The sequence below is a fragment of the Anomaloglossus baeobatrachus genome, chromosome 2 (assembly GCF_048569485.1).
Source record: "Anomaloglossus baeobatrachus isolate aAnoBae1 chromosome 2, aAnoBae1.hap1, whole genome shotgun sequence".
In the NCBI taxonomy this organism is placed as follows: domain Eukaryota; kingdom Metazoa; phylum Chordata; class Amphibia; order Anura; family Aromobatidae; genus Anomaloglossus; species Anomaloglossus baeobatrachus.
The window spans coordinates 387,221,318-387,248,207 of record NC_134354.1 but is presented as its reverse complement, the minus strand read 5'-3'; the positions used below and the strand labels follow the sequence as shown (position 1 = coordinate 387,248,207).

The 26,890-nt window shown below is 37.3% G+C and overlaps 1 protein-coding gene across 1 annotated transcript in view; it reads left to right on the top strand.

Annotated features, from left to right (window-relative positions):
• The window catches only part of EPHA10 (EPH receptor A10), a 1,151,424-nt gene that overhangs the window by 127,242 nt on the left and 997,292 nt on the right, over positions 1-26,890 (top strand). The window contains exons 2-3 of the mRNA XM_075336054.1: positions 3,428-3,492; positions 7,931-8,600. Coding sequence (XP_075192169.1) covers positions 3,428-3,492; positions 7,931-8,600 — 735 coding nt within the window. The remainder of the gene's footprint in view (positions 1-3,427; positions 3,493-7,930; positions 8,601-26,890) is intronic.

Below are 26,890 nucleotides of genomic sequence, written 5' to 3'. Positions count from 1 at the left end.
AATATGTATAAAATGTTTACCCGAGCTCCAAACTCCCAAATCAGATAGGTCCTGCCCCCGTCTATTATGGATTTTATGTAATACAGACTCTGCTTATTAGTCTTTTGCAGCCGACACGGAGCCTATCTTAATAATGGATGAAATTGTGTATTCTTTGAAAGGCTTTTTCTTCCACAGATGCATTGACTGAACCCATCCTGTGCACACAGGGAGCATCCCTCCTGCTTTATTGCTTACTTAGAACTTACATGGTTCTTCTGTCAAGATGAGCCATAGCTAGACGGGAGCTAAGCAAACAATCCATATCTCATTAGTGCAATAAAAGAAGATGTTGTATTTCCTTTTTGTGTATAATCTCTGAGATGGAGAGAATATGAATTCTGAACAGTAAAAGAGGTATGCTCGGTGAGGTGTCATTTGCAGCCTACAATCTCCGAGGCAGTGTTTAGAATATTTTATGGTTAATAATTTCTTTGTTAGATCACACGCTTTCTATGCAGAGCGCTGCACTCGCCATTATGGAGATACCTGCAAGTGCTTTCACTTTCAGATTTAAATTTAGGTTTTAATTCTACCTTCTGCAACAAAACAAAGAGATATAAATATCAGGTCACATTGAAATGTTATCCGCTATGTGTTGTCTACTTGCTCTGCACATAACATTTACAATATTCATACTTTAAATATAAGTTTACATTGATGCTTTATGTCAAACTTAATTGGAATGTACTTTTTTATCAGTTATATAGTTACTTAAAGGGTTATTCCCATCTCCAAGATCCATTATGTTTTGGCAAATACCTCCAATTAGAAATGTAGTATAGTTCTGATTCACTATGTTGCTTACCTCATGTGCAGGGTATTAAAGGACCTTAGGTATCCATGTTTACGACCACGCATATAGTCAGAGTTAGTTGCTAGTGGTCGTAACCATGGATACCTAAGGTCTTGCAATACCTTGCATGTGAGGTAAGTGACATAGTTAATCAGAAGAATGATACTACATTTCTAATTGGACGTATTTGTCAATATTATTATTCTTACACCTATTACATAGGGATAGGATCCTGGAAATAGGAATGCCCCATTAGAGGGAACCTTTCAGGTGCAATATGCACCCAGAACCTGGAACGGTTCTGGGTACATATTGCTAATCCCTGCCTAACTGTCCCTGTATACACTAGCATAGATAAAGGGATCTTTGGAAAAAGTATTTCTAAAGATCTTTTATGATATCTTAATGAGCGCAGGGACTAGTCACAAGGGCATTAGTTTCTGCAATCATTCCACCCTCTTACCATGGTAGCATGCACCACAGGGGTGTACTACCATGCTATTCAATGCCCACTGCCAGCGTCATCACCAGCAGTGACACGCGTACCTGTCCATTGCTACAGCTTCAGATTCTGGGCAATGCACATGATCAGAGGTCCCTGGCACTTCCGGACATGCACACTAGACCTTTTTGAAGCCAGGTGTATGTGTCCCAGCTTCCAAGTGCGCATGACCGGAAGTGCGGTGACCTGATCATGTGCTCTGCCCAGAGTCTGAGGCTGTAGCAACAGACAGGTACACGCATTACCGCTGGTGATGTTGCATTGAATAGCATGTGGGCGTGCTACCATGTTAAGAGGGCGAGATGAGCGCAAGAACTAATGCCCTTTGGACTAGTCCCCGCCCTTATTAGCATATCATATAGGATCTTTAGAAATACTTTTTGTAAAGATCACTTTATCTATACTACTAGAAACAGGGATGGCTATGCAGGGATTAGCAATATGCACCCAAGAACTACTTGTGGTTCTGTGTACGTATTGCACCTGACACGTTCACTTTAACTAAAACTATAACCATAAAAGCTGATCTGCCATAGTTCCAATAGTCTTAACGCCCCATTACACGCAATGACATCGTTAACGAGATGTCGTTGGGGGTCACGGAATTCGTGACGCACATCCGGCCTTGTTAGCGACGTCGTTGCGTGTGACACATACGAGCGACCGCTAATGATGCAAAATACTCAGCAAATCGTTGATTGTTGACACGTCGTCCATTTCCCAAATATCGTTGCTAATTTTGGACGCAGGTTGTTCATCGTTCCTGAGGCAGCACACATCGCTACATGTGACAACCCAGGAACGACGAATAACACGTACCTGCGTCCTCCGGCAACGAGGTGGGCATGACATTCACACGGCTGCTCTCCGCCCCTCCACTTCTGTTGGACGCCTGCCATGTGATTTCGCTGTGACGCCGCACAAACCGCCCCCTTAGAAAAGAGGCTTTTTGCCAGCCACAGTGACGTCATTAGGAAGGTAAGTATGTGTGACGGGTACTAGCGATTTTGTCCACCATGGGCAGCGATTTGCCCGTGACGCACAAACGACGGGGCGGGTGCTTTCACGAGCGACATCGCTAGCAATGTCGCTGCGTATAAAACGCCCTTAATGCTCTAGTATTGATACGTTGTTGTAAGAGTATGTCTTCAATGAATAAAAAATCTCCGAAAACTCATTTAGCCATTCACATACACAGCTCGTCTAGAGGAAGGTCAAAAAGTCCTAATTGTAATTCTTAACAATTGTATCACTTTATACCAGAGATGGGTGCAATTTTGTACAAGTAAAATGGATCCTCCTTGAATTTTACAAAAATTTTAACTTTCTTAGACTCACATTTGTTACAATTTGCTTTGGTAAACCATAGAGAGCTTGCAAAAAGATAAAAAAAATTGTACCTCACCACTCACTAGTCCCACTAAACCCCGAGCCTGCGGCCCAATCTGTCATAGTTCCTCTTTGCCTTCCCCATCACGCCATCCTCTTTGGCCTTTGTCATGGCTTCGTCATGGCTTCTAGTGCTTATTAGGCATCTGATGTCTCTGTGTTCTGTGCCATTGTGCACATGTCGTAATGTTCTGACATTGCACCGTCACTGTGTACAGTGACAGAGATAAAATCAGAGGGGAGCAGGCCAATGGCGATAAGTGCCATGAGGGAAGGACATAAACATAGGTGGCATTGGCTGTAACTAATTTATTTTTTACATCTATAAAAGACTGCAGAGAACAAGAAGAAGCATTCAACTATCAATGAATAACTTAGATACAAATTATGTGTCTGTCAAATTCGAGTGATTTATCCATACCGGTGGAAGTGATATGATAATCTCTAAAGATATGCAATTATTTTAGTTTCTATCAAAAGTTTTTAGCAGCTAATGCATTTTCAGATTTTACTACTACTTCAGCGACCAATAAATAGTAATGCTTTTAATGAAATGCACTAAAGGGGTTTTTTCATGGTAGACATTGATATATTTACTTTTACAGTCTTAAAAAATTCTCAATCTGAAAATCTTAAATCTTAAAACATGTTCTAAGATACGTTTTACATTATGTCATTTCCCCCAATCTGTTTCATTTCAGTTATTCTTTTGGACTCCAAAGAATCGCAGGCAGAGCTTGGTTGGACTTCACACCCATCCAATGGAGTAAGTGACTAATAATATAGCATACTCATTTCCTATGGAATATTTTGATATGTTTACTTTCAAAATCAGGGCTGACTCACAAAAGGTCATTAGTTTAAGAAGAGTTAATATTAATCATTTCACCCCAAAAATATGAGATTTGAGATACTACTATCCAAGTCAAGTACTGTACCTCACCAGGATTGTCTAGGAGTGGCATTGTTTCTGGATAGTTTCAAATCTCTTTGTATTAAAAAGAAAAACCCATCGTGGTAGTATGAACATTCTGTAATTTTCATATGCTAATCATACTCATTAACTTACGAAAAAGCTGCATATTTTCACCTTGATTTTTACCCTTTGCAATGCATATGTTGAAGTTGGTGGAAAATTTGCAGCCAAATCTGCAACAAAATCTTCATGTAACACGCATGGATTTTTCTCAGGATTATTTCAAAGGATTTGCAGCAAAATTTGTGTTAGAACCAAATCTGCCACATGTGGACCTACGCTAAGATGTCCTAACTTTAGTGTAGGAGATTAAAAATGCAGCTTTGGGGCCTAATAGAGTAAATAGGTCGTTGTGGATGTAGTGTGGGATGAATCTGATAAGGGCTATTGTGGGATATAAGAAATGATCAAATTTTAACTTTAATTGCTGATACAGTATTTAAAAAAAATTTGGGGTTCATCATCTTTCAAACTAAAGTAATCTGACACCATTTTTTTAAATAAATATATTTCTAAAAGTGCTATTGACAAATTTCTCACCAGATGTCAGTAACAACCAATCCAATCCACATAGGCAAAACAATCAAACCATAGATGTCAATAAATGTACTGATCTGAAATAATGAGAAATGACACAGGGAGAAGCTATTGAACACATGAACAAAGAAAGGGCCTTGGAAAGTCATGACACCAGCTGAAATATTGTATATCGGTAATTATAAATCAATCCTGCCACTTAGTAAAAAATAATATCAGCTGGTTCAACTAATTGCCTATTAAATTTGTCTCATTACTAGGGTTCCATACAAGAAACATCTCATGATGGCTAGAACTGATGAGTTTCTCAAAGCCTTCACAACCATAATTGTTGCAAAACATACTGATTACATTAGTTACAGAGTAATTTCTAAATCACAAAAGGTTCCAGTGAGCACTGTTGGGGCAATAATCCAGAAGTGGAAAGAACATAATTTCACCATAAACCAGCCATGACCTGGTGCTCCCTGCAGGATTTCAGACAGAGCAGTAAAAAGAATTATTAGAAAAGTTGTCCAAGAGCCAAACCACCTGTGGAGAGCTACAAAAGGACCTGGAGTCAGCAGGTACAATTGTTTCAAAGAAAACAATAAGTAATGCATGCAACCTCCATGGCTTGTATGCATGATCATCACGTAAGACTCCATTGCTGAACATAAAGCATGTTAAAGTACATTTTCAGTTTGCTCAACAACACTATGCTTGGAGGCCATATAGCATTCGATATCACTCCAAAAACACCATAGCAGTGAAGCTTGGAAGTGGGAAGGTCATGGTGTGGGGCTGTATTTCAGCATACGGCACTCACAAACTTACTATAATTGAAGGAAGGATGAATGGACAAAAGTTCCTATACATTCTTGATCAAAATCTGCTGCCACCTACCAGGATGATGAAGATGAAACAAGGCTGAAAAAAGGAAACTCTCAGTTGGTTCCAGAATAGAAAATAAAGGCTGCTGTAATTGCCAATCCAGTCACCTGACCTGAAATCCATAGAAAATTTATGGACAGAACTAAAGCTCCAAGTTAATAGAAGGAGCCCATGGAACCTTCAGGATTTAAGGAGTTGTGTGGAAGAATAGGCCAAAATCATACCTGAGCAATGGCTGCAACTAATATCTCCATACAGGAGGCATCTTGAAACTGTAAGCGCTCTTTAAAGAGTGTTTGTATTGAAGATAGGGCAAAATCACAACAAAACAATACATGTGACTGATTTGTTCATACAGGAATTGTCTATAAGCTGTTATCAACAAAGACTTTTAAATGAAGTGTTAAGTAAGTGTATTGACTACTTTTTCTCTGTGTCATTGTACATTATTACACATCAGAAAATTTATGGACATCTCTGGTTTGATTTCTTTGCCTGTATTGATTAGATCGGTTGTTACTGAGATCTGGTGAGAAATTCATACCAATAGCACCTTTAATAATATATTTACTTCGAAAATTGATGATGTGTTCAATACGTTTTTTCACCCACTGCACATCTACAAGTGGAAAACGTTGTATAGTTTTATTAAATATGGTGTTTTAAAAATTATAGTTGAGCTTGATATCAAAAAGGAACCACAAGTTAAGATGTGTAGAGTTAAATTTCCTGGTTGCACTGAGCTCAGTCAATACGTGTAGCTCTGCTTGTGCTTGTCACCATTAACCTGGTTGAACCTGAGCTGCTCTTGAATCTCTTCCTCTCAGGATAAGCTTCTTTTTATAGTCTAAGCAGACAGAAGGTTATGACAAATACTTTGAGATGCCTCCAGGGTATACATAGAGATCAGTAGGAGGCATTCTCTAGGGAGAGCATTTTCTAGAAAACTGGATAGGGACAGGATCAGTATAAATGAAGACAGTATTTTATCGAGGCAAGGATTTTGACCTCATCGTAGGTGACTATTTTTTATTTTTTTTGTGAGCAGGTTACAAAAATGTGCACTATATAAAATGTAGAATGAGAATTTAGAATATCATTATTGGTCAACATTAGTCAATCCCATTGTGTGTCCTACTAGGCAACCCAGAACCATTTTGTTAAAATCAAACTGTTTACCGGGGTATTAGGACCCTGGCACACAGATGTGGGTTTTTTTATAGGAATAGATTTCCTTTAAAATGTTTGTCCTGTTTCACAATCTACAAGATGAAGAAAATACTGCTTTGGAAAAGTGAGAATTAGCTACCTGCTAAAGTACTTGCCACTTCAATGCTGCTTCTCCTTTGCTTCCACCAGTCATTGCTGACATGGTGGCAGCTGTTATGTCTAGAGTTGAGCGAGTACCTAACTATTCGCACTCGCTATAGTCCTAATGAGTACTGTCTAATACACTCGTATTCGTTTCTAATAGCATGTTCAATGCAAGTTAATGGGGAATACTTGCACTGTAACAAGTACCCTGAATTCCGCACAATTCACTACTCACACAAATAGTACTGCATTCAGGTTACTCGTTACATTGCAAGTATTCCTCATTGACTTGCATTGCACATGCTATTTGAAATGAATACATGAGCATTAGACAGCATTCGTTATGAGTATAGCGAGTACGAATACTTAGATACTCGCTCAACTCTAGTTATGTCACTTCTTGATCACAACAGCCACTCACTGGGCCTAGCGTTAATGCCAAAGTAGATAATACAAGATGCCACAGGCTGAAGTGGTCATATGTTGTAGACATGACCTAAACTGCTGCAGCAGAATGGTGATGTTGTGGGCAAGTACTTTAACCGGTGAGTAATGTTTATTTTTTAATCTAAGTGCATAAGCACTGTTCTCCATTTTTATATGGAACTTTTCACCTCCTTTAAAATTAAAAAAAAATAAAGACCCAATTCATCAAGATCAGCTGGAGTCAGACTCTACTGATTCATGGAGCTTATACTTCTTTATGAAACAGGAGCATTGGTCAAATAGCATACACCTCAGTGTGTGACTCTCTATATATCCTACTCCAGTCAGGACTAAGATTTGTGGCATGAACGTTACCAATCATCATGAATTTGATGACCGCCAAGCCCACCTCTCACCCTAGCTCTGCCCACTTTATCGGAGCTTGGTGAAAATGGCAAAGAACGCAGCCCATAGTTGCGCCAACATTATGTGACTTTTCAAAGCTTTTTACACCTTCTGGCATAAAAGCTTTTATGAACGAGGCACATTATGTATTCCTGGATTCATGGGGAACCAATGAGATTTGTTATAGTATGTTGAATTTATTATAAGTTGCCTTCATTGAGGATCATTGTAAATAGTTAAACAGAGAGGAATAGGTCTTCAGATGTGAAGAAATCCTGCTTGGTCATTAAACAATTTTTTTTTTTACTGTGAGACTTTTCCATTAAAAGAGTAAAATGTTAGGGTATTTGTCATGCAGTCTTTGCTATCAGTGATTTAAACAGAAATGAAGGCTTGCCCTTACACAGTATGAAATGAAATGCTAATCCCTGGAACACTAGCTCATAATTTATGCTTCCGATAATGACCTTATGAGTCATCAGTGTTTCATACTGTTGACGGATGATGTACTGTAAGTGATTTCACTAAGATCTAGTGCAGTTAGATGATAATTCTAACAAAATTTGGAATCTATTGTAAACCTATCAATTATAGATAAGGCTATTCTGCACCAACATAAAAAAGGTTAAAAATGCAATTTATAGATTGTCTTTTTCTCTTATTTTAACCCTAGTGGGAGGAAATTAGTGGCGTCGATGAGAATTACAAACCCATCCGTACCTATCAAGTGTGTAACGTAATGGAGCCCAATCAGAACAACTGGCTGCAGACTGGCTGGATCTTAAGACGTAATGGACAAAGGATTTTTATTGAGCTGAAGTTTACTCTAAGGGACTGTAACAGCATTCCTGGAGTAGCGGGGACATGCAAAGAGACATTTAATCTTTATTACATTGAATCTGATTATGATCTGGGGAAAAACATCAAGGAGAGCAAGTATGTTAAAATTGATACCATAGCAGCCGATGAGAGCTTCACCCAAGGGGATCTGGGAGAACGCAAAATGAAGCTGAATACAGAAGTCAGAGAGATTGGGCATCTTAACAAGAGAGGCTTCCATTTGGGATTTCAGGATGTAGGGGCATGTGTTGCCCTAGTCTCTGTACGTGTTTATTATAAAAAATGCCTCTCTACAGTGCAAAACCTTGCCGTCTTTCCGGACACAGTGGCCGAGGCCGCCTTCTCAACTCTAGTGGAAGTTAGGGGGACTTGCGTAAATAACTCTGAAATAGACTTGGATAACCCACCCAGGATGCATTGCAGTGCAGAGGGGGAATGGCTGGTCCCTATTGGAAAATGTACTTGTAGTGCTGGCTTTGAAGAAAAGGAAGGTAGCTGTACAGGTAAAACTCAGTTTACAGTCTCTATAGATTTGCTTGATTAATACTTAATTGTGTTAAATGTGATTCTATTACAAGAGACAAATTGCAAGTGAATGTTAAACTTTGGTAGTTGATTTATAGTCTATAAAGTTAAATTAGCTTGTAAAACTGATTATTTACTACCGAATACATCTGCTCTGCACAGTGGTGGCGATTAATAATACTTTGCATCATTATATCTACATTAACATCACTTAGAGGCAGCTATGATAGGGCATACAAGCAGGGGCATATTGTTCTGAAGCATATTTTTGTCTCAAACCGAGATATATCTTCTGTACTTTGTTGCTAAATCCAGTGTTTTATTACAAATAAACTGACAATGGCTGCCTTATTATGTCGGACAATTAAAATGCATTCTGCAAGTCTGGATGGAAAATGTTGTAAGCTAAAGCACCCACTGTTAAACTACCTCTCCCATAATTGGTAGTTATGCCTTTTCTATATTTATCGTATTGTTGCTTCCTAGTTGTATGGCCTTATTTTTGTAAAGTGCTACATACTGTTCTCTCGAGTATGTGAGAAAATTCAGCTTGAAGGGTTTAAGAATGTAGAAAAATGTGCCCCTTGTCATTGTGCCCAGGCAAATAACCAAGTAGGTGAAGTGTCAGTCGTGCTAGTCACAGTAGATTGTTTCTTGCTTACTTAATTAATCGGGTATGTACACGCCTGTTATACCTCATATCATGCATTAATAAAAACTGTTGGAATGTCATGTTTAAAGATCTCAAGTGTTTGAACATTAGCTAATAGATCCTTATGATATTCTTAAAGTGAGTGTCCATCTCAGAGCCACTTATAAAAATATTTGGAAAAATTGGGAATTTAGTAAAACTGCAATGTAACATTATCCAAAAAGTAGCCATGTAACCAATCAGTTTGCAGACTAACCTGCAAGGCAACGATAGGCAATGTTTAATTGTTCACAGCCTTTATATACATGCCAATCATTTAACACCATATCATTTCTAGATTTCACATTCTGCGCAGATGAATTTTTTCATGAATCTTTCAAGCTATTGAAACTTGATGAATCTTAAAAATGTGAAATCAATAATCCTGGGGGAACTGCAGGAGGTGATTAACAGAGGGAGCATAATGCATACTGTTGTATCATTGAGTTCAATCGAAAAACAGTATTCCGTAAGATTATCAGCTCCCTCTAGGGGTAACTACTTACAGACAGAATTATATCTTTTAATGGGAACCTGTCATCAAATTTATGTTGCCTCAATTATAGGCAGCATGACCCAGAGCCTGGCTGTCTGAATGATTGCAATAAGGTATATTTACCCTGAAATGGGACTCATGCTCAGTGAAACTACTTTGGCAAGCCATCTTTGGACTATGCATCTCAGATAACTCATCTAAGACACTTGTCTCTGGGTGGCTTCTCTCTGCTCCAATATTTTAGACACAAAGTGATAGATACATCGGTCAACTTTAAAGGAACAGGTTGATGGCCGAGAATCTACCTCAAACTATAGTCTCTGGGTAAAAGTGGGAGGGACAATAGCGCAATAGGGCCTTAATTATGCACTTGTTGTGGTAAGCCGAAATAAGGAATTACTCACCCGGTTGGGTTGTGTGAGACACAACCACTTCAAGAGCGTAAACATGGCTGCTGCAGCCCCTGAGAAATCACAATATTTGTCAATGGATGGTACAGATTAACATGCACTCTGCTATTGATAAAGGACAGAAGACAATTCCAAGTGAGACTAAATCACTCCCTTGCATTTGCCTTTGGTCCTTTTTCCATGGCAGTATGGATGCTACCTCTCCTTTCCATTGGTAACTATAGTCCCTAGCTGGATTTTTCAAGTATATTTGCTCTGAATTGCTGCAGTACCTCAGATAAAACATGTGTGGCTGTAACTGTGTTGGCAGTGTCTGATTCACCCAGCCCATGGTTCAGACAGCATGAGCCTAATGACAACCTAGCCTTAGCTGTTCAAGAAGTTTGGATATTTGTATCAGAAGCACAAAGTTAAAAACAGTTTACAGATACATGTATATGTATATCCGTAAACTGTCTTTGACTTTGTGTTTCTGATATATATATAAATATATATATATATATATATATATATATATATATATATATATATATATATATACGGTGCCTTGCGAAAGTATTCGGCCCCATTGATTTTTTAACCTGTTCCCACATTTCAGGTTTCAAACATAAAGATAAAAATATTAATCTTATGGTGAAGAATCAACAACAAGTGGGACACAATTGTGAAGGAAAACGAAGCTTATTGCGTCTTTTAAACTTTTAAAAAAAATAAATTACTGAAAAGTGGGTCGTGCAATATTATTTGTCCCCCTTACTTTCAGTGCAGATTACTCACTCCAGAAGTTCATTGAGGATCTCTGAATGATCCAATGTTGTCCTAAATGACTGATGATGATAAATATAAGACACCTGTGTGTAATCAAGTCTCCGTATAAATGCACCTGCTCTGTGATAGACTCAGTGGTCTGTTTAAAACGCAAATAGCATCATAAAGACCAAGGAACACAACAGGCAGGTCCATAATACTGTTTTGGAGAAGTTTAAAGCTGGATTTGGTTACAAAAAGATTTCCAAAACTTTAAACATCCCAAGAAGTACCGTGCAAGCGATCATATTGAAATGGAAGGAGTATGATACCACTGCAAATCTACCAAGACCCAGCCGTCCATCCAAACTTTCATCTTAAACAAGGAGAAGATTGTTTAGAGATGAAGCCAAGAGGACCATGATCACTCTGGATGAATTGCAGAGATCTACAGATGAGGTGTCTATAGGACAACAATCAGTCATACACGGCACAAATCTGGCCTTTATGGAAGAGTGGCAAGGAGAAAGCCATTTCTCAAAGATATCCATAAAAAGTGTTGTTTAAAGTTTGCCGCAAGTGACCTGGGAGACACACCAAACATGGGAAAGAAGGTGCTTTGCTCAAATGAAACCAAAATCAAACTTTTTGGGCACAATATCAAATGATATGTTTGACGTAAAAGCAACACAACTCATCACCCTGAACACACCATCCCCACTGGTGTAGTGGCAGCATTATGGTTTGGGCCTGCTTTTCTTCAGTAGGGACAGGGAGGATGATGAAAATTGATGGGAAGATGGATGGAGCCAAATACAGGACCATTCTTGAAGAAAACCTGTTGGAGTCTGTAAAGACCTGAGACTGGGACGGAGATTTGTCTTCCAACAAGACAATGATCTCAAACATAAAACAAAATCTACAATGGAATGGTTCACAGATAAACCAAAAAAGGCGGATCCCCAGCAGAAAGGACGTCCATAGAAACTTGAAATAAAGCTAAAATTTCATTTTATTCCAATAATGGTTAAAAAAAGGTAAAGAAGGAATAAAACATAACTCCTCCGATCTACGCGTTTCAGACGCGATCGTCCTCCTTAGTTATGATCACAAATAAACATATCCAGGTGTTAGAATGGCCAAGTCAAAGTACAGACCTGAATCCAATCGAGAATTTTTGAAAAGAGTTGAAAACTGCTGTTCACAAACGCTCTCCAGCCAACCTCACTCAGCTCAAGCTGTTTGCAAAAGAAGAATGGGCAAGAATTTCAGTCTCTTGATGTGCAAAACTGATAGACACATATCCCAAGTGACTTGCAGCTGTAATCGCAGCAAAAGGTGGCACTACAAAGTATTAACTTAAAGGGGACGAAAAATATTGCACGCCCCACTTTTCAGTTATTTCTTTTTTAAGAAAAGTTTAAAATAAGCAATAAATTTCGTTCAACTTCACAATTGTGTTCCACTTGTTCTTGATTCTTCACCATAACATTAAATTTTTTATCTTTATGTTTTAAGCCTGAAATGTGGGAAGAGGTTGAAAAATCAAGAGGGCAGAATATTTTCGCAAGGCACTGTATATATACATATATACATATACACACATATATATGTATATATATATATATATATATATATATATATATATATATATATATATATATATATATGCATTGATTTTAGAACAAATGAATAAACAAATACATAAATAATAGAAATGCTCAAAATCCATACACCTTATGTGACTTTTATGAATATAATATTATTTCATGGATTTGATATCTCCCAAATAATTTCTTTAAAGTGGTTCCAAGATGACACACCGTACTTTAATATCTATCATAAAATGCATTTGTTTTTCCAGTACTAATGCAATAGTAGCTAATGACAACATAGCTAACTTGACCTTACTCTTAGAAGCGATGTACATAGTCTTTAGAATTTGGAATGTATGTATAGGTAATGTGATTTTCTTGTGTTTTATTCTATTCATGTAAGCATAATTTATTGCAAATTGATCTCGTCTAGTAAAATACATATGCAAGTATTGCTTTGAAGTAGTAAATTTAAACTTTAGTCTTATCGGGTTTATGTTTATGATAATTGATTATGAACTCGGTCCTGTTGTTAGTTGACTCTACCTCAGTTGCAATTAGATTTCCAGACAACCACTGACAGGAATGTTTGTCCACTATCTGTTGACTTGCCTTTATTAACATGAGTAACTCTTTGCGTTATGACCTTACCTTGGAACTCCTAGAGTTTGACCAGGAGACTCAGGGTTTTTGGTTGAATCATAGTTACATTACGGGGCCTCACAGTTTAAATGACCTAAAAATAGTGATCAGTTGCACATATTATCCAATATTCCTTTAATTTTATCATGCACAAAACATGAAAGTTTGATTTATATGGATAACAGCTACACTTCTTCATTGTACTAGTTTATACATGTGTTCATTAACTTGTTGCCCCCAGCTTGTCACGTAGACAAGTTTTCCATTTTCTTAAAGGAAATCCATTATCAGAAAGTGACCAATTTTTTTTTAAATTGTTTTCTCAATTTTTTTTCTTATCTCAATTTGAATTAAAAAATAACTATTGAAATCTTTCAATTTTCACACTGACCACTAGAGCATTTTTACTTTAGCTTCCTTAATTTTAGGAAACTATAGATACTGTCTTTTTTTTAAATTATTATGCTTGTGCATTGGTCATTATGAGAGTAAAGGGACCAGGATCAGGTGTGACATCACCTATTGTAATTGATATTATAACGTATCAGCTGTGTTTAGGTGTTGTACCTGTCATTGAAATTCTGCCTATGCAGATAATAAGCCTGCTGAAAACTCTTTTCGAAAAAGCAGGAAATATGAACCTAAAATAGCCCCAGATGATATTGTGATATAAAAATAATGCTAATGTTCTTTTTAAATATACATTACACACAAAATTGGTTAAACAATAGGTAATTCTATTTTACATATAATGCTTAACATTGAATTATTATTAGAACTTATATTTTCCATTAAATTTAAGGTGTTTAGTCTTTTATATTATTAATCCCCTAACAAGTTTAATTCAATGAGTATTTTCTTTTTCTCTTATCACACATGTAATAGAGCTGACTTTGTTAAGATAGTGTAGATTAGGCATATTTGGGGCATGACATTGTGATTTACTATTAAACACTTTTATGATACACTTTATTACAAATGATGGTCTATTCTTAGTAGAGGCTATCAATATCAAACAGTGTGGGTTCAACTTCTGTAAGCACAAGAGCCTTTTCAAACAGTTGAGGATAGATTTTCACATTTTTAAGAACCACAAAACACCTCTAATTAACTCTGCTCAAAGAATGAAATGACACACTGACTTCTGCTACTTAGTGTTTATAGTGTTTAAATAGCATCAACTCAAGGTCAACTTTTTTAGAAAGTTCCCAGCTGTGGTCATAACCCTACATGGTCAACTTGGTCAATGTTGTAATTTTAGTTAACAATTCTGTGACATTGAGCTAAATCGAAATGGAAAAAGAAACAAAAATTCCTGTGTACAAATTTGTCTTTATTTTTTCAAATTTAAAAATAAATGGTCTTATTCCATGATCCAAACATAATGAAAAGTCTGTGTCCTTTTGTTAATATTTAAATGAAACAAAAATCATAATATGACAGGAAAGATATTGTATCAGTTATCATATCTGGCTCAAGAACACTCATAGGGAAATGCAATACTTTTCAAACCAAAATAAAGCTTTATAGCAAATAGATAGAGAATGCTACTGCAGAATTTTAGACCTAGAGAAAAGATAACTGGGTTCACGTCTGTTGTGAATATGAACATTGTCTTGGTTCAAGAGATGAATTTGTCATTAATTATTTTAGTAATTGAATTCATCTTTTTAGATCTGGTTAATAGAATGTTGAAGAGTTTATCTACTTCTGATCATCAATATCTGATCGGGTAGGGTCCAACACTCCGCACCCTCACCAATCAGCTCTTCCCAGTGCTGGCAGCAGCTGCAGGCGGAAATACTCAGTTTAGAAGCTACCCCTTCAACTCATAGCGGTCGTGGTTGGGTACTGCACAGACGCCCCCCATTGAAATCAATTGCAGACAAATGTGTAGAACCGGCCATGGCTGCTGTCAGAATACAAGGGCAGCTCCAGAACTCCAGAACTGAACATTTTCAGCTGCCATCACCAGCACTGACAATAGTTGACCGGTGGGGGTGCTGGGTGTTGGACCCCGACAGATGAAACATTGATAACCTATCTTAAAAATAGCCTTTTTAAGATCAGGAAAAGTTTGATTCGAATCCTTCCAACCCTTTTATGCCTCTTTTCTTTCCTGATTCTCTTTCCTGATCTCATTAAAGCTTTGCTTTTAATAACTGCAATAGATAATCTAGTGAAGACTACTTACGATGAATGGTTGCTTGGAAATCAAGCGAAGAAGGCAATAAATAGTTTTGAGACATGGCTTCACTAACAGCTAATCTAAAAAGCTATGTAAGCACCAAGCTGACAGAAGAGAAGAGAAAAGTCACTGTTAATAAAAACATGTCATCACTTGCTTTACTTTGTATTAATATCTAGTCTTTTCTAAAAAGTTTTTTAGACAGACATTTTATGTCTGAAAAACAAAAACAAAAACGAAAACTGATATTTTCATTATAGACAGAAGACTAAAAGAAGTTGTACATTTTAGACTATGTGGACATGTTGAATATTTCCAGCATATTTTTCTGCAGCAAAATCCACAGTGTTAACCATAAAAATGCTGCATAAAATAAGTGCCTTTTTTTCTTGTTTTTTATGCATTTTTGATGCATTTGTTTACTTAGTTTTTTCCATTTTCATCTTAATAGACTAAAAATGAAGCAAAATTCTTAAAAAATTACCTTGTTTTCTGATGACAATTTATTTGAGGGAAGTACTAGAAGTTGAGGGCTGGTGCTGGTGACACTCATTGCTTTTGTCTCTGCCTCCTGATGGCAACTTCATTCACAGAGCCAACGGTGGTGTTGGAGATAGAAGCAGAATGCTGGCACTGCACTCACATATTTCACAGCATCCAGGATCTATGGCGTCTTTAGAGGGGGGCGGCGATGCAATAAACTAGTCAGTAACTGCGGTACCACCCCCTTGTAATGTCGAGTTCCAGTAGGGGAGATTGATGCTGTGGAGAGTGAATGCAGCCTCCTGAGGCATCACATTTGAGACTCCTTTCAAACAAAATGTCACATGAAATACTGTAAAAAAATATAGTTAAGGTTTACATGGATGGGGAAAAGTGTACGGTATTGTATGATAAAGATAATAACAAAAGTGATTAGGGTGTAAAGATAAAAACTTTGAAAAAACATTTTAAATACTGGATCACCTCTTTAACCGATTACATGGCAATATTTTCATAAATGTAGTTTATTTGACTTTTAGGATTAATATCTGAACTAAGAAAAAATACACCTTTTTTAAGATACTATTTTCTGCATTTAGAAGTAATAACACATAGAAGATACTTGATTTTTATTTTTTTTTTAAATCCTATTTTTAAGATTTAGAATACTAGGAATTGAATATGAAATTAATAGTCTTTCCCAGCAATTGACATTAATGAAGGATTAATGCATAAGATCTTGAAAACAGTGACATACAATTTATACTACAGGACCGTATTTGAAAATTGACTAGAAAACTATGATTTGGTTTAAGAAAGGAATTCTTATGTTAAAGAAGACAAAATCGTTTTTACACTATTTTTAATACATATTTTCAAAGGAATAGGACAATATTGAGTGCTAGCATGTAATTCACATTCAACTAATTTACTGCCCTCACATTTAGATATGAATGGATGTGCTGAGAGCTGAACGTGACATATCATACAGAGTTTATAAGGAAATTCAATTTTAAACTAAGTAATTTGTCGCAAATGGAATGTTCCATATTATGTTTACAAACACAGTATAGGATATATATATATATATATATATATATATATATATAAAAATCTATATCTATATATATGTATAAAAATAAACAAGTCATCCACAATAGGGTCGACCCCGTCTTAGTGACCAAATTCCCCGTACAAAATAATAACTTCCTGTACTCACTTCTGAATACCACTGCCATTCCAGTGACCTTTACACTAGGTCTCCAAGGACTTGCATGACATTGTGTCACATGAGCTTTACAGTCAATTAGCGACTACTAATGGGTAACTTTACTATCACTTCCTTTAGCTTTAAGTGACATTTGGAGAAGGTCAGAGAGCAGCAGCTCTCACATCTTCTAAATATCAGTTTTGTCCATTAATGGCCGCTGATTGGCTGCAGTGCTCATGTGACAAAAATAAATTCCTTGAGTCTCAGAGAAGACCTGGCTCCATCATCACTGGAATAGTACAAGCACCAGAGATGATTACACAATGGTATTCTTTTAGATATAGGAATATCTTGGTTAACCTATAACCACCAAGATGATTTTTCATTTTTGCACTTTCATTTTTTCTCCCCTTGTTTCAAAAATAATATTACAAAAATGTGCAATTCCACAATGATTTTCGGGGTTTTTCATTTACCATGTTCACAATATGGTAAAAATGACTTGGCAATATTATTCTCTAGATCAGTGTGATTACACAGATACCAAACATGTATATTTATTTTTCATATAAATGGTGAAAAACAAAATAGTAAATTTATTACAAAAAAATACATTTTGCTTGGGTTGCCATTTTCCGAGACCTAAGACACTTTTAATTCTTGGGATATGGGGCTGTGTGACAGCTTATTTTTTCTGTCCTAAGCTGACATCTTTACTGATGCCATTTTGGGTTAGATGTGATGTATTGATTTTCTCCTTTTGCATTTTATTTCAATGTTATGATGGCCCAAAAAAAAAAAGATTCTGGCATTATAATTTTTTCTTCCCATTAAGCTGTTTAACAATCAGGTTATTGTTTTTTTTCATGTTAATAAAGTGGACTTTTACACATGCAACAATATCAAATATATGAATTTAACATTTCTTATTGATTTATTTTTAATTGGTTAAGAGGGGGTGATTTGAACTTTTGTGCTTTTTTACATTTTTTATATATTTAAAAATATATATTTTTTACTTTTACTGTATTTAGTAGACCCCTTAGGAGACTAGAAGCTGTTATTGTCTGATCACTTGTGCTATACATAGCAGTGCATCAGCATTGCTATGTAAAGCCAAAATAACGGTCTCTTAAAAACACCAGCTAAATGGTGGCTTTCACAGGAGAATTGAAAGGACAGGCACGGGGGTCAACAGTAGACCCCCTGACTACCATTAAAACCCATCAATGCCCCATGATTACATCATGGGCGCGCCGATGTATACGTGGCATGCCACGCCTCCCTGCCAGCATGTGGTTAAGATATTAACAGCAGCACTTAACAGTTTTACTCCACCCACAGCTTTTAAAGGAACATGTTAGCTGTATAAATCAGTCATCAATCATGTGTTGCTAAAAATACAGGGCACATCAAAGTCAGGAACACGACCTTTGATGTACGCTGACGAGCAAAAGAGTAACAATGTTTTCAACTTTAGACATTTAGACTCTATATCTCACCATCCACTACAGTTTTGAATATCAGACAACCTTCATTTGATAGACAATATGTTGGCTAGCTCATTCATAAATTTGACTTGCACCTATTTAGCATATGATTAGTTCTGCAGATTTTTCTCATGTCATTACATTGTTGCTATTTATTCTAAAATCTAAATTTTAAATTTTATTATTTTGTTAGTATTTTGTAAATTCACATTTGGCTTCCAACACTGCCTGAATCCTTCTTGGTAACCTCATGATCCTATTCAATCATGTCTTGACCAAAATCTGATCCCAGGTCTCCACTACATGTTACCGATGTTGGAGTTTTCTGATCGACTCACCTGGGTATGTATACAGCTTTTTCTTCAACTCTACGCACAAGTGTTCTATTGTGTTGAGGTTTGGACACTGTAAGGGGCAATATGACACTTCTACTTCCTTGTCATTGAACCATTTCTTCACCAATCTCAATGTATTCTTTTGGTCGTTGACCTGCTGGAACATTATGATGTCCAATTCATGCTAGTCATAGTATTTGAGTGTACAAAGTAACTCATCTTGTAGAATATTCACACGCAGCTCAGCATTGATATCCATCATCACTCTTGGTCAAGTATCAATTGCCTTTGGCTATGAAACAACCCCATATCATCAGGCTAGCTCCACCAAACTTTGTAGCTCCTTCAATTTCTCAATCTGTTAGCTTCTTTTTCGCTTGTTTCTTCCAGACCCATTTGCACCCATCAAAGCCTAGTTTATTAACTTTCATCTCTTCACTCCAAAACACCCAATTCCAATCTTCTACTGTCCACTTTTCAAACTTTCCTGCAAACTCAAGCTGACGTTTCTTATGATGATTTTGAAGACGAGATATCTTCATCTTTTTTAGGCCACTATACCAGATTTGTGTAAGATGCATTGCATGGTACTTACATGAACATCTGTGATCTCACTAGTATGAAGCATATAATCTACTACTAATTCCATGTTTGTCATGCTAGAACTGATAGACCTTGTGATGAGCTGACTAGTTGACTCTGATGTTTTACCTAGACAGCCACTTTTCTACTGGATAGATGAACTTCACTTTGCATTCTTCAAACTATCATGCACTCACAGGATGAAATATGGCAATTTTCTTGGCCGAGAGACCGCTGTTGATGACTTGGATGATGCTGTTTCTCTTTTCTTGGAAAAAAAATTATTCATGGCTGCTCCTTGATTCAAACCAGTGACCTTTTTCACTTAGGAGTAAACTTAACACACTGAGCTATTAGAAAATGTGAGGACAGATTCTAATTTGAATGCAGGAAGAAAAGGAATTTACCACCACCAGGAGCAAGACACTAGCATTGCAGTGACATGACAAGAAACTGCATAACTAATAACATTCTAAATAGTTGCAAGTCAATTTTATCTATGAGTTAGCAAATATAAAAATCTATAAAATGAAGATAGTCTTACATTCAAAGCTGTAGTGAATGACTTCAAATGGAGCCTGAAAGTCATAAATTCAAAATATTATTACACTTTTTCTCATCAGTGTATATTTATGAAAGGGGTAAGAAAGGCTTGACCTTCTATTCTCACAATGTTCACCTTTCCTGTGGTCTTCTTTTTTCCTTCGAGCACATTCTCTTCGGACGCTTCATTACAGGCCCTGGTTTTCAGGACGTACATCTATGTCTTTGATGTTACTGTGTGCAGTGTCATCACTCAGCGACGTGCATCATATTTTTGTGACATCATGTCGTACCTTGCAATGGTTTGGCATGCAAGGACGTTAGAAACCTAGTCATGTCAGAAGTCATGACCTGGAGTAAAGAGGCTGAAGAGAATGCAAAAATCAGGTAAGAGGATGAAAAAAGGCATTGAGAACCGGACGGCAGGCTGTAGATTCAGCAGAGCAGGTGAGTGGTAAGGTGAGTATTAATTTTTTTTATCAGTTTGCCTGAACCTTTACGGTTCAGCAAAATGACAGCCATATTTGGCCGCCATATTGCTGAATTTGTATAGAGCAAAAATCTGCATAGAATATGATTTTTTTTTAAATATGAGGAAAATTCAATTCCACTCGAATTAATTTTCTAATCTCTCACATTTGATTGAACATAAATATTTTTACTTCCATACAGTGCTGCTCACCAATATTAACCCACCTTAATATTTTTCATACAGTCTACAATATCTTCAGAAATAAATGGAAATGCTCCATATCCTCAAGATTTTTTAAGTAGTGGTATAAAGAAATCCAACAATAAAACAATTTCAATTGTCAACTTACATGTTGCAATTTCAAAGAAGAAATGAAAAATACAGCATGTGCAGCAATAAAGGCACCGCCAATTAATACTTGGTTGCACACCCTTTGGCATTGATGACAGCCTCCAAATGTTTCTTGTAGCCATCTATAAGCTTCTTGCACTTCTCAGCTCTTATTTTCTCCCACTCTTTCTTTGCAGTTTGTTCAAACTCTTAGGTTTTTTTTCCCAATGGTAGATTTTAGCTTACCCCAAAGATTTTCAATGGGTTTGAGGTCAGACTCAGGACTCATTGCTGGCCATTTTAGAACAGTTGTTTTTTTCTTTTTAACCATTCCTCTGTACATTTAGATGTGTGCTTTGGGTCATTGTCTTCTTGGAGGACTCATAATTTTTTACTCAAACCAAGATTTCTTACACACAGTAGGACATTCAGCTTTAAACTCTCTTTATAATGCTTTTACTTCATGATTCCTGTGATACGGTCAAGGCCTCCAGTACCAAATTCAGCAAAACAACCCCACAGAATTATGGATATTCCACCACGCTTAACTTTTGGTAGGGTGTTTTTTTACTTATGCTTCGTTGCGCCATTTGTAAACAAACTGTTGCTTTGCATTGCCAATTAGGTCTATTTTAGTTTAATCTATCCATAAAACATTTCCCAGAAGGATTACAGTTTGTCAAGCTACTCTTTAGCAAAAATAAGTTATTCCTTTTTATGTCTTTTCTTCAGCAATTGTTTCTTCCTTGGCCTTCACCCATAAAGCTCTGCTTGGTTTAGTATGGAACTTGTTGAAACCATGACCTCAGACTGTTCCAGATTGGCCTTCAGGTCTTTGGATTGTTTGATGTGGTGTTTTTTCCACTATTCATACCAACTTTTTTTTAAACAATAACATTTTTTATTAAGTTTTTTTACACAAATCAAAATAAATCATAAAACCTTTCTTACATAACAAACAAGACAAAATACAAACACCAAAATAGTATTCACACCAACTTTTGAAGACATCTCTTGTCACTTTTCCTCTTTCCCCACGTCCAGGGAGCTTTTGATGGTTCCATGCTTGGCAAAATTTTTAATTACATTGGGCACGTTTGAGACTGGAATATCAAGATCTTTGGAGATGGCCTTATACCCTTTGTAAGTCTTGTGTTTACTAAGAAAAATTCAATCCTGGTGTAGTCAGACTGCTCCTTTGTTTACACCATTGTGATAAAGGAACAGGGGCTACCATGTGGGTTTTTAGAACTATGAAGTCGTCATTGATTGGCTAATTCATGTCACATGGGCAACGATGATTTATCACAGGTGATTCTAATTTTTGATGTACCATAGGCAAGTCAAAATGTGTTTTCATACTTATTTATTGTAAAAGGTTCCAATACCAGTGTCACAGCAAGCTTTAGGCTTTCCTATTTTCCCTCCCATTGTTTATTCTTTAAAATTGTTTATCATTTGCTCTTTTGTATTTTACACGAGTGCTCTATACAAAAAAGCTGTTTCACTTGATTCATTTTTTTCAGGAAATATTCCACATTATGTACTTAACCTTCAAGGGTGCCAATAATGATGAGCAGGACTTTATATTTATATTTTAATTTGTTCATATAATATACATATTTTGGACTTTATTACATTCCAGTATGTATGTATCTGAGTACTTTGATTAAAGATTTGGACTTAATGGGTTAATGGGATAGTCCAATTTCAGAAAAATGTTGGCCCATTTGCAGTTTGTTATACGATAGCAAAGATATTACTCACTGTCTCCAAATGGCCGATGTTGGCTATAGTGCTGTCATGCTAAGAGCACTGCAGAATCAATGCCCACGTAGACAGAATAAAAAATGTAAGAATGGAAGGTACTCACCATTTTTTTCTTGCAGAAAAATTTTTTTTTTATTCTTTACAAAAGGACCAACATCCTAGGAAGGAGGGGGAGAGGGAGACACGGACCACAGACAGACGACAGCTGTTTCGCCGCTGAGCTCACTGATTGGCTGCAGCACTGTGAATGTGACATCATTGCTGCAGCCAATACCTGTTAAAGGGGGTAGGTCTAGAGACTTATTGTTGAAATCAGGGATGAGCGCTTTGTTAATTTCTAGCAAACTGCATCCAAAAATAAAGATTTTCCGAATGGTGACAGTCCCTTTAACCTGTGAAATAGAGGAAGCAGAGATAGTAACATGAAGAAGCACTGCATTTTGCACTTTATTGTGAATGCAATACATGTTATATGCATGAATAAAATAAATAGATATATATCTATTTCAAAACAAAATAAAAAAATCTACGTCATATTGGGCATTGTTCAACAGAGAAGGTGTTAATCAGATGTTCTGAGGTAATGAAATGTAAAACATGCTATTGAAATATTTATATAACAGTTTGCATAAGTTAATGTCAGTTTAATTAATGGAGTGTAGCAGTATAATTAAAGTTATCAAAGATATTAAATTCTAGTAAGAAGTGATGATTAAAACTGAGACACTGTATTGATCAACAGAGATAATTAATATGGATGCGTTTTAATTTATGTCTTGCAATTCCCGTGCAACTTGTGTTGTTTTGAAGTTAAGATGCTGCATTTTGTTCTCAAAATGTAAAAAGCAAAATCCAATTAACCATTTAGGCACTGCATCTGAGTTACCTTTTATTTAATATTGCACAAAACCTTCTGTACATTTTTATTATTTTAATATTTATTTATAGATGAGTATTGATTGGTGCTGTACATGAGATGGGCTTAAATACAAAATACATATACAAGTTACAATAAACAGACTGATATAGAGGGTAAACGACACTGCTCTTGCAGGCTCACATTCTATAGGATATTGGGGAGGGACAGTAGGTGAGGTATTAGATAGGCGGCAGCTCCGGCGGTGGTGAGGTGGCAGCTCTGGCAGTGGTGAGGCGGTAACTACGGCATGCTTTAACAGATAGGTTTTCAAGTTTCATTTGAAGCTTGCAAGTGTAGCAGATAACACTTTGTAATGTAAAAGAAAAAAATGTCCAGCACTACCACATAATATCCAGTGCTATGCAAACTTGATTTAGGCACCTGTGGCCAAATCAATCCTGGTGCTCAGCACATAAAGCACAAGTCTTTAATTTAAAACTCCAGAAAAGGAAAAAACGTATGGCACTCACCATTGGTAATATTCAGTACTTTATTCTTCAGTCCATCATAACATCATAACATACAGGTAACACCGAGGGGAGGGTCAGGGGATGTCAGGACAATGGCCGTTTTGTACACCCGAGGCTGCGACTCAACTGGACTTGCTTACAATTTTTCTGTAACCATTGTCATCATTATGTTTCGCAACAATAATGTTGCAATGGTTTTGAGACAGCTTACTGGTTTTATACTCATGAGATGTTTCCTGTCTGGCACCTTTGCAATGATACACCTTTTTATATGCCATTATTTGAACAAGTTCACCCACACTCGCTCTCTCTCTCTCTCTCTCTCTATATATATATATATATATATATATATATATATATATATATATACTGTATATTTATATATATATATATATATATATATATATATATATATGTATGTATATATATATATATATATATATATATATACTGTATATATATATATATATATATATATACAGTATACAGTTTGTCCACCCATATCCTGTCCGCCGCCATTAACATAAGAATGGCGGCAGCTATAGGCATAGAAGTGGTGTCTAGGTATAGTAAAGTAGCCACGCGCTACGCAATGAAACCACCTATAGCGCCGCCTGGTGGAAAACAACGGATTAGCAGTTTTATCTCAAAAATTGAACGAGATAGAGAAAAAAGTGAATTACAAAATTGTAGGGCATCATCAATTCAATACGAACCGACACCTTGCATACAGAAATGATTAGAACGTGTAAAACTCACAAGGCTGCAGACGTGAAGCGATACCTCATGGAGACCTTCCTACAAGTCATTGGGTATGGTGGCTGCGAGGACTGGCCTCCACGCTCACCTGACCTGACCCCATTGCACTTCTTTCTGTGAAGTCACATCAAACAGCCGGTGTATGCAACCTCTCCACCAACATTGCAGGACCTATGACGACGTATCACAGATGCTTGTGCAAACGTGTAGCCTACCATATTGCACAACGCGCAGCAAGATACAGTATGCTGTCCAGAGTCCAGATGTGCATTGCAGCTGACGGTGGCCACTTTGAGCATCAAAGTTAAATGAGCGCCATATGCGTGACCAGCATTAAATGTTTTGGGGGGGCCATGGGTTTCATATTATAGCATTTCTGTATGCTAGGTGTCGTTTCGTATTGAATTGATGATGCCCTACAAATTTTGAATTCACTTTTTTTCTCTATCTCGTTCAGTTTTCAAGATAAAAATGCTAACTTCGTTGTTTTTCACCAGGTGGCGCTATAGGTGGTTTCTTTGCATAGTGCATGGCTACTTTACTATACCTAGACACTACTTCTATTCCTAAAGCTGCCGCCGTTCTCAAGTTAATGGTGGTGGACAGGATATGGGTGGATACACTGTATACACTTGAAAACATTTAATTGAGTTTGTTTTTGCGATACTTTCTGGCTCCACAAATAAACAATTTTGTACAGCTTTTCAGGCACATGTCCAGTGGGATCTGATAGCTTGAGGTTTGTGGTAGAAGACATTAAATCTACTGTTAGGCATTCTTGTTGCCTTAACAGCCTTCAGCACCTGCAGTCACTCTGACAGATGGCAATGCGATAGCAGAGGGAGAGATGTCCCTTTGTCAATCTCCTCCATTGCCGCTGTCACTACTGATGACAGCATGGGTTAAATTAATGGAATCAGAGCTACATCAAGTCCAAGCACATGCAACAGTAGTTCAATTGTGTATAACAGCCAGCTACTACTACGGATGGCTCTAGCCCCACTCCTAAGCAAAAGCCATCCTTTAGGCTTGAAACACACATCCGTGAAACACGTGCTTGTTTGGTCCGTTTCCGTGTATACTGGAGACACGGCCAAACGTGCACCAATGTTACTATATCTCAGCGGTTACAAATGCGTTTTTGGTTATGTCCGTTAGTCCGTCTCCGTGATGCGTTTTGTGGGCCGTGTCTCACGCCAGCATGTCCGTTTTCTGCACGCAACACGCAGCACGGACCCAATGAAAGTCAATGGGTCTGTGCGCACGTCCGAGTGACACGGACGCATCTCTGTTTGCTCCCTGTACGTTTTGTGCTTTTTTCATGTGATGTCGGTCTTTTTTCTTTTTCTGTTTTGTTCTCTCCCTCAGCCCGTCGGTCGGTCTCTATGTCTGTCGGTCGGTCTCTCTGTCTTATCTGTCCCTCTAGCTGTCTGTCGGTCAGTTCCCCCCCCTCTCTCATACTTACCGCTCCCCGATCCCCGGCGCGGCGCTGCACGGCTGTTATAAAAACTTCGGCGGCTTTTACTATTTTGAAAAAGCCGGCCGCCCATTAATCAATCTCGTATTCCCTGCTTTCCCCGCCCACCGGCGCCTGTGATTGGTTGCAGTCACACACACCCACCACGCTGAGTGACAGCTGTCTAACTGCACCCAATCACAGCAGCCGGTGGGCGTGTCTATACTGTGCAGTGAAAAAAATAAATAAATAATTAAAAAAAACGGCGTGCGGTCCCCCCCCATTTTAATACCAGCCAGATAAAGCCATACGGCTGAAGGCTGGTATTCTCAGGATGGGGAGCTCCACGTTATGGGGAGCCCCCCACCCTAACAATATCAGTCAGCAGCCGCCCAGAATTGCCGCATACATTATATGCGACAGTTCTGGGGCTGTACCCGGCTCTTCCCGATTTACCCTGGTGCGTTGGCAAATCGGGGTAATAAGGAGTTATTGGCAGCCCATAGCTGCCAATAAGTCCTAGATTAATCATGTCAGGCGTCTATGAGACACCTTCCATGATTAATCTGTAAGTGACAGTAAAAAAACACACACACCCGAAAAAAATCCTTTATTATAAATAAAAAGCAGAAACAAATTCCCTCATTACCAATTTATTAACCCCGACAAACCCTCCATGT